The following is a 9,279-nucleotide window of genomic DNA, read 5'->3' on the forward strand; positions in this document are numbered from 1 at the left end:
CTTAAAACCCCTACTGTTTAAAATCATTAAAAGGCTCTAATTTAGCAAAATTGTAAGGGTTCAATTAAGTAATTGAGAGCTCACTTGGAACCAAAACCAGAAGGATAGGGGTCCTCCAGGACCAGGGTTGGGAACCACTGCCCTAGCCTGTAGGGACCCTGTGGTGGACTGCTCTTGGAAATGTAACCCTGATGTCAGTGCAGTCAGCGCAAACGTGTGTGTGTTTCAGTGCTGGAGCCCAATCTGTGCCTTGAACAAAAATGTAAATAAATACAAATAACACCAAAGAAACAAACATAAAGACCTATGCTGTGGCACACAATGGTAGCTTTGGAGAAGCAGAAACTAGATTTAGCCACCAATTGGACTTTGTATTGTTGCCACTCGCGATGAACAGCTCCGTCAAAAGCACAGGCCTACAAGTGGCAATCGACTGTAGCTACAATTAAAACCATAATCGACCATGTCTGAGTATTTCGCTGTTGAAGGCAGTAAAGTGAGGTGGAGGATCCATTGGTGTTATTCTGTTTAATCTCATTTTTAGGAGCAAGCGGTATAACAGACAATAGTACAAATCAGTGTGTTTTCTGTGGCGTTTGTACTGCACAGTGTACTGTAGGCTAACTGTGTTTTTATTCTCAACATAAACTAGCAGAATGTTTTAAATGTCATATAAATTTCTTGGTTACTAAATAATAAGAAGAAGAAGAATGTGAGGCATTAAAAATACGAGCGTGTGTATACAGAAACATCGAGATTGCACGCAGAGTTAAATGGGGTTTAAGTCAATGAATGAATTAGTAGTGTGCCACTGCTCAACACTGCTGTTTTGGCGGGCCGCCCCCCTCCCGGCAGCCCTCCTGAAGCACAAGCGCACGCCGTACGTCCTCTGCGCGGTAGCCGGAGCGTCTGCGTTCGTGCAGGCTCTGCGTATGACGTCACGGCTCCTCTGCCCAGAAATGCGCAGCAGGGTTGCGCAGATTTGCCAGACGACCAGCGAGCGCAGCCATTACGTTCGACACACTTCGATACTAAACAAGATTAAGAACAATTTTAACAGCGAGCCGCACCGACAAAAGCACAAGAAGAAACACGCACGATCGCCCGACACACAAGAAAGACACGCACGACATTAACAACAACAACAACACAAGAAATCATTGAAAAAGTTTTCAAAACAGAGAGTGGGGGTACAGTAATAATAAATACTAGTGAAACACAAGATACTCTGCGCGGCGACAGACAATGACCGGAGCGCGGGGCAGCGAGGGGGCTCCGGCCGGGGACGGGAGCTCGTCTGCGCTGAGGGAGGACTCGTCCGAGCCCGCCGCCACCACCGGGACCGGGACCGGGACCAGCAGCGGGACTGGGACAGGCACGGAGACCGGCACCGGGCCGGGACTGAAGAGCCAGGTGGACCTGAGCAGCGCCTGCCGCATCCTTGTGTGTGAGTCCGCCCCCCTGCTGCCCTGAGCGCACTGACGCTGCCGAGCGGGTTGTTACGGGGAGGCTTGTAGCAGTAGTAGTAGCACTACTAGATGTTGGAGGAAAAGTATTAGTAGATGTAGAAGGATGAGGAGAAGATATGGTATTATTAATAGTAATAGTATTAGTATTAGTGGTGTTTTGTAGCGGTAGAAGAGGAATGGTACATTATAGCACCAGATGAATGATTTTACATGTAAGTTATCCTAGCTTGTATCTGTAGCGAATGTAGTTAAAAACCAAACAGTGCAAATGCCAAAATAAATCACTTAATGCCTTTCCCTCCCCTCTCTCTCCCTCTATCTCTTTCTGTCTTCCTTTCAATCCCTCTACCTCTTTCTCTCTCTTCCTCTCTCCCCATCCCTCCTTCTTTCTTTCTCTCTCTCACTCCCTCTCTCTTTCCACCCCTGATTCCCCCCCACACTCTTTCCTTCTCTCAGATCCAGTCAGCTCTGGGAAGCTCTTTCCTCCTGGCTCTGATGGGAAAACAACCATCCAGATTGCGACAGGTACTGCAGCCTTCCCATTGTCCTGACAGTGACCTAGGTAGTTTAAACACACTGTACTGTACTGTATAGGGACTATAGTGACTGGGCTGTACTGTTGTGTACTGCACAGGGACTATACTGATTTAATACTATAAACAAATCAAAACTAATAATATTCCAATAACACACAACTATTTACTTAAACAAGGCAGAGTTCTATAATATTATTGTTTAATATTGTTATCGTAATTATTATTATTGATAATTGGGGGTCTTTTCCTGCTCAGGTCCAGTGGAGTCTGTGGCTGCCGCTCTGCAGGGGGGGACAGGGGAGGGGGGTACCCCCAAGCTAATGATGCTGCCCCAGCCAGCACAAGACACGGGTACGAACTGAATTCAATTCAATGCAAGCTTTATTGCCGTGACATTTGTGTACAAGTATTGCCAAAGCATGTGATTTAATTGATGCTTATAAACAGGAAAATATATTTATGAAGTACAATTTAAAAAAATACATTATCTGATGTTTAATCAATTAAATTAATAAATAATAAAAAGAAAATCATTGATAATACTATGATTAGGTACATTTCAATGAATAAAAGTAATATATAGGAAGAAAAAGAGACAAAACTAGACATCGATAAAACATTCCTCATTCCCAGTAAAGTCTCCCCTCCTCCACCTTAGAAAACAGCTCTAACCACTGCCCCCTCCCTCTATAGTACTATTCTTATATTAATTTATGGGCTGTATGGCTGCCCCCCATTTCCCTGCAGCAGTGGGCCCGTGTGGCTGCAGGCCGTCTCCACACCATCCCTCAGGTTGTCCCCACACTGTCTCTCCAGCTGTGGCATGTAGACACATATTTGGTTGCTATACCAGCAGTGTTCTCTTCCTCTCCTAGAAGCATGGGGACATTTTCTTTATCTGTGAGGAGTTTTGGGGGCGTTCCTGTGGACCTGCAGGATGTGCTTACAGATTTCAAGTTGCAGTTTTTCTATCAGGCTTTTGTCCCAGACTGTATAGGTGAGGTTTGTGAGGGGACCCCACACCTCACTCCTGTAGAGGAGGATTGGCTGGATAATTGCTTGGAACATTTTCAGCCAGATTTGTACAGGTATTTTTGTTTGGCTGAATTGTGCTTTTATTGCGTAAAAGCCCGACGTGCTTTATCTTTTAGTGTGTTGGTGGCCAGATTGAAACTCCCTGAGGCACTGAGGTTCAGGCCCAGGTAGCTGTAGCTGGTGCTGTGCTGTAGCACCGTGCTGCCCAGCGTGAGGTGGTATCTGTGTACCTGAGATCTGGCTTTTTTTTGGAAAACCATGACTCTGGTCTTGTCCAGATTGATGTCGGGGCCCATTTTTGATAGTACTGCTCCAGCAGGGCCAACCTCTGCAGCCCCTGCTCTGTGGGAGACCGCAGCACCAGGTCATCTGCATAGAGCAGAAACTTGAATTCTCTGTCGAGGAGAGTGGGGCCGGGGGGCGTCAGACTGCTCAACACTGTGGCCAACTCGTTCATGTAGATGTTGAACAGTGTTGGACTCAGACTGTAGTCCTGCCTCACTCCCCGCCCCTGAGTGATGAACTCTGATCTTTTATCACCAATTTTCACTGTGCACTTATTTTCCAAGTACATTGATTTTATGATGTCATAGACTTTACCCTCTACACCACTTTGGAGGAGCCTGTAAAGTAGTCCTTTGTGCCAATAAAGTCAATAAAGCAAGCAAATATTTTACCTCTTTTTTTTTTTTTTTGGTGGATGTGTTTGTCTATGAGGGTGTGTAGGATGTACATATGGTTGCATGTGCAGTGTTTTGGTAGGAAGCCAATCTGACTCTTACTCAGGACACTGCTCAGTAAGGAAGGCTAGTATCCGGGTGTTAATGATACTTGATTCCAGACCTCTGAGAAACTCTCAGCACCAGGGTGTACAGCTTCAGCAGCACCTCCTGCAGCTCAAGGCTGCTGTGCTTCAGCATTTCGTTGCTGATGCAGTCGGACCGCTGGCTTTCCTGAGCTTCAGTTTGGATTTGGTTGGTCAGCTCCTGCCAGGAAATTGGGGCATCCATTGGGTTTTGTTTTTTTCCAAAATCAGTTATATTTTAAATAGGCTACATTTTCAAAGTAGTTTTCAAAATTGTGTTGTTTTGTATTGCCAAATGTTTTTCATTTTTTTGACTTTTTTTAGTGTTTCCCAGAAAGAATTTAGATCTATTGAATTTTCAATTTCTAATAATTGCTGGGACATGTAGTCGTGCTTTTTCTTGTGCAGCAGTTGTCTGTAGTGTTGTGTAGCCTAGCAGTGGCTGAGCCGCAGCTCCTGGTTGTGCAGCTCGTGATGCTTCTGGTTGGACAGCTGTCTCTTTTCTGATGGCGCATTGCTTATCAAACCACCTTTTGTCTCGTTTGTTGGTGTCTCTATTTTTTGTTTTTTGAGGTTTAAGCTTAGTTCTTTTGGCTAATATTTTGAAAATGTCCTTTATTTTACTGCCAGGTTTATTCCCATTTTTATTACTCTCGTATATTGTGGACTGAAAATTGTTTAGCATGTCTTCAGTCTCTGGCTGCTGAGTTGTTTCTTGAATTCCTCTGTGCTACCCTCTGTCCACATGTATGAGGGTTTGAGTTTAATTAATTTGATGGGGGGTTGTGGTTCTTGTTTGTGTGTTGATCATTTTAAATGTTCGACTATTTGATTGTGGTCAGAAAGGGGCGTTTGTTGCTTCACTATGAAATAATTTATATTGTCAGGGTCCATGTCTGTTACGGCAAAGTCAACTACACTGTTCCCCAGGGCTGAGCTGTAGGTGAATCTCCCCAGAGAGTCCCCGCTTGTCCTGCCATTGACAATGTACAGACCCAGGCCTTTACAGAGACCCAGTTCCCGCTCTTGTTGACCACGCTGTCGTGGCATTGTCACCTGTGTGTGGAACAGAGAGGTGCTCCCCGTTATGTGTCCATTCCCCTCTGCACTGATGTAGTCGACCTCTCTGCCAGTCCTGGCATTGAGGTCTTCACACAGTAGCACCAAGCCCAGGGTCTGGTAGTGACTTGTTTCAATTTGGAGGTTGTGGAATGCCTCCTCTTTAAAGTAGGGGGAGTCTGAGGGGGGCATGTAGACAGCACACAGGTATGAGCTGGTTTGTTGATGTAATATTTAGCCTGTGATTTTGAGTCATATGTGCGTCTCGCCCCTCTGTACTGGCGAGATTTGGTTTTTGAGCTCCTCTCTATACCACACAATGCCCCCCCAAGTCCCTCCCCTCTCTCCACTCTCTCCACTCTCTCCACCTCCACCTATTCTACAGTAGTAAAATACAATATAGCGCAAGCACATTACAATAGTATAATACAGTACAGTAGTACAGACAGTAGTTTGTGAATGATCAATCTCTCTCTCTCTCCCTGACTGCTGCCCCCCCAGGCCCAGGCCAGGAATTCTCCCCCCAGGCGATCGTGCAGCTGATTCAGGCAGTGGGCCGGCGCTGGGAGCAGTACAGCACTCGGGAGCGGGGGCGGCTGTTCCAGGGCGTGCAAGAGGAGCTGGCCCAAAACGGCCAGGCCTTCCCCCTCGAGCGCATCCGCCGCAAGTGGAACAACCTGCTGGTCACCTACAAGAGGGTGCATGAGCGCGCACGCTACACCGGCCAGCACAAGACCACCTGGGAGTACTACGAGGTCAGTGGGATGGGGGAGCACAGGGCAGTACACTACAGTCCAGTGCAGTGTAGTAGTGTAGTTTAGTGTAGTGCAATATAGTCCAGTTCTATACAGTACAAGTTCTACACTTTGACTAATCCTTAAAGGGTAAAAGAACAAGGTGCTAGACATTTTACCCAGATCGAATAATTACTTTTGATCGTGCTGGTATTCTCAACAAAACACACATAACCCAATGGTTCAAGTTTATTTACCAACTTTTCGGGTCAAGTAACACTCGAGAAAGACCTAGGAGTCTATGTGGACTCCTCACTTTCTCCAACCAAACAGTGTGGGGAAGCAATAAAAAAAGGCAAACAGAATGTTAGGGTATATTGTCAAAAGTGTAGAATTTAAAACAAGGGAAGTAATGTTAAGACTGTACAATGCGCTAGTTAGACCTCATCTGGATATCTGTGTACAGTTCTGGGTTCCACACTTCAAGAAAGATATCGCTGCTCTAGAGGCAGTTCAGAGAAGAGCAACCAGACCAGATCAGCAGGGACACACGCACCCGGGGACACAAATGGAAATTGGGCTTCAAGGCATTCAAGACGGAAAACAGAAGACACTTCTTCACACCGAGAGTTGTCGCAATCTGGAACAAACTCCCCAGCGATGTGGTTGAAGCTGAAAAGTTGAGAACATTTAAAAATAAACTGGAATGTATCCTTGTATCACTTAGTTATTAATGGACACCAAATGAGCACGATAGGTCGAATGGCCTCCTGGCGTTTGTAAACTTTCTTATGTTCTTATGCACTAGTTAAACACCTGATCTGTTGAATTGGCTGTCTCTGTCAATGACACTGTCTCTCCCTTCTTCTCCCTCCCTCCCCCAGATGATGGATGCCTTGCTGAGTGGCTCCTCGAAATCCCAGGGCAGAGAGGGCACCATGGCCGCCATGGCCACCACGACAAACGCAGCCCTCTCCCTGGCTGTCTCCAGCTGCCTCCTGCCAGGGTCCCTCCCCACATCCCTCCTCACCTTGCCCTCCCTGCTCCCATCCCTGCTCCCCTCCCCCCGCTCCTGCCCCCCCCAGGCCCTCCCATCCTCCCCTCTCTCTCCGCCCCCCCCCCCACCTTCCTCCTCCATCAACCCAGACCCCCCAAACCCAGCACCCCAGCCCCCAGCCTCGGCCTTGACCTCACCCCCCCCTCAAGAGGGCCCCAGCTCCCTCACCCGGCCCCGCCGCCTGGCCCCCCGCCTCCGGGTAAACCGCAAGCTGAAGCAGCCGGCAGTCGACTCTGCGGCAGCGTTCCTGGCCCAGCAGCACAGCCAGGCGGAGGAACGCACCGGGCTGCTGCAGAGCTTCCTGGCAGCCCAGGAGGAGCGAGGGAGGGCGGAGGAGAAATGGCGGCGGCGGGAGGAGGAGCGGGAGCGACGCAGGGAGCTGCGGGAGCGGCGAGCGCTGGGCACACTGGGCCGGTTGGTCACCACGCTGGAGCTGCTCTCCTCCAAGCAGGACACTGCCATCGCCCTGCTGCAGCGGCTGGCCGACCAGCACTGAGGAGGAAGGGAGGGGAGGGAGAAACAGGGAAGTGATCGAGAGAGACAGCAATGTGTGGACTATAGTATAGTAGTAGTATAGTATGGGGCCCAGCATTCTCTCTCTGCAGTAGCAGTTGAGGCAGTTGTCTGTCACTGTGCCCCCCAGCCCTGTTCCTCCCCCCCACACTCTGTCCTGCTGTCCTTGTGCTCCAGCTGTGCTGTCAGTCTCTGTATCGAGCCGTCACTGGCCGAATGGAAGCTTCCCCTCAGTTGTTAGAAAATCAAACACTTAGGAGAATTTGGATGCCTTGTCTGGAATTCCATATTTCACTGAAATCTCCCCAACTGTCACTATGAGGTCAAATGAAGTCATGGAGAGCTCAGCTGGAAAGAAGCCTGGCAGGAGAGAGGGTCCCTTGGGCCGGGCTGGGCTGGGGTGGGCTTGGGCTGGTGTCTTTTATGTGACACCGGGCTGGGCTTGTTGCAGTCAGCCTGGTCGCGCCCCCACAGCGGCAGCCACTTGCTCTTGGCCTAAGTCAAAGGTCATGCGGAGGTGCAGGGGTCAGTTTTCTGAAGGGGGGACGGGCAACACTCCAGCAGGCAACAGCACTGGGAAAGAAGCCTGGGTTGCCATGGAACCCCCCTGTGCTCCTGCTGCCCCATGACCATTGAAGGCCTGTGTGCATGTGGACTACAGCCAGCCTCTATAATGTTGTCTCCCTGTGCTCAGGGGCAGGGACTGGCTGCCCTGGGTCCTGTTTGTGTTTCTGTGACAGGCCTCGGTGCAGTGATAGTTTGCAGTGTGTTGTTGTTGTTTTTATTATTATTATTATTATTATTATTATTATTATTATATGTGATTATATGTGTGGCTTTGAGCCCTCAGTGTGTCCAGTACAGCGGGGGGTTTTGTCTGGTGAGAACTGGGCTCACTTTGGACCAGCAGCATATTGATACACTCATGCACACACACACAATCAGACACACACATTAACACATACATTAATGCATACACAAAGATACACCAGCACATTATGGGGGGGGGGAGGGGGACTATACAGTAATGTTAAATAAAATAAAACAAATCTACGTTCGCTTTTTCTTCCTCCTTGTGCAGACAATTGTTTGGTTTTGACTTTCAATTAAACTTTCGATTTTTGTGTTGATTTTCATTTTGTTATTTTGTAGGTTTTTTTTCACTTCATAAAAAATATGTTGACTTTTTTCCATTTGGTTTGGTTTATTCTGTCTGCTACGGTCCACTGTCTTGCTACACATTAATAATGATAAAATTAATAATAATAATTGTAAGGAGCAATGGGTCAACTAACTCGGTTCTGGTCACTCACTGGGTCGTTATCAGGATGCAGAGGCAGCCAGGCTGAGGAGGCGTCCTGGACTCGGCGCAGTGAGTCTGAGTGGGAGGTCACAGAGCTGCAGGTTCTTTATAGGAATATGTTCTGTTCCCCATGACTCCAGGGGGTCCACATGTGTTCTGGATGCCCTACCTAAACAACACACACCTCTGTATTCAGGCTGTGTCTCTGATTGCCCTGGGCTCTGTCCTTTAATTGTTCTCCTTCATATCCATATCCAGATACACCTGCCTGCTGATTAACCGCTCTGCCAACAGTGCCTGTAATGTTGTAAAGCATCTTAATGAAAATAATATTCTTGGAGATATTAAACATTGGTTTAGATGAACCAGATCATGTCTTACTAATTTATTAGTTCTTTGATCATGCAACTGCAGCTGTAGATCATGTGAAAGCATACGATATGATATACTTAGATTTTCAGAAGGCTTTTGATAAGGTTCCACACCAGAGACTGATCCTTAAATTGGAAGCTGTAGGCATTTAGGGTAACGTAAGTAGATGGATTATGAACTGGTTGATGTATAGGAAACAGGGTGTCAATTAGAGGAGTTGCTTCTAACTGGAGTGAGGTTGTTAGTGGAGTTCCACAGGGATCAGTACTAGGGCCTTTGCTGTTTCTAATCTATATTAATGATCTGGATTCTGGGATAGTTAGCAAACTTGTCAAATTTGCAGATGATACTAAAATATGTGGCTCAGCAGATACAATCTCGGCAGCAAAAGTTATT

The 9,279-nt window shown here is 47.5% G+C and overlaps 1 protein-coding gene across 2 annotated transcripts; it reads left to right on the forward strand.

The window, feature by feature from the left end:
- The first annotated feature begins 689 nt into the window (after positions 1-689).
- On the forward strand, positions 690-8,881 carry LOC136751527 (uncharacterized). Of its 2 annotated transcripts, none has more exons than XM_066707205.1 (5): positions 690-1,447; positions 1,926-1,994; positions 2,261-2,356; positions 5,406-5,659; positions 6,523-8,881. In XM_066707205.1, the coding sequence occupies exons 1-5, from the start codon at positions 1,246-1,248 to the stop codon at positions 7,189-7,191; spliced, it is 1,290 nt and encodes a 429-aa protein (XP_066563302.1). In that variant the 5' UTR covers positions 690-1,245; the 3' UTR covers positions 7,192-8,881. The 2 variants fall into 2 exon arrangements, with proteins under 2 accessions (XP_066563302.1, XP_066563303.1); XM_066707206.1 differs by lacking the exon at positions 690-1,447 and adding an exon at positions 1,489-1,681.
- The last annotated feature ends 398 nt before the right edge of the window (positions 8,882-9,279 follow it).

The sequence above is a fragment of the Amia ocellicauda genome, chromosome 6, assembly GCF_036373705.1.
Source record: "Amia ocellicauda isolate fAmiCal2 chromosome 6, fAmiCal2.hap1, whole genome shotgun sequence".
NCBI classification, from domain to species: domain Eukaryota; kingdom Metazoa; phylum Chordata; class Actinopteri; order Amiiformes; family Amiidae; genus Amia; species Amia ocellicauda.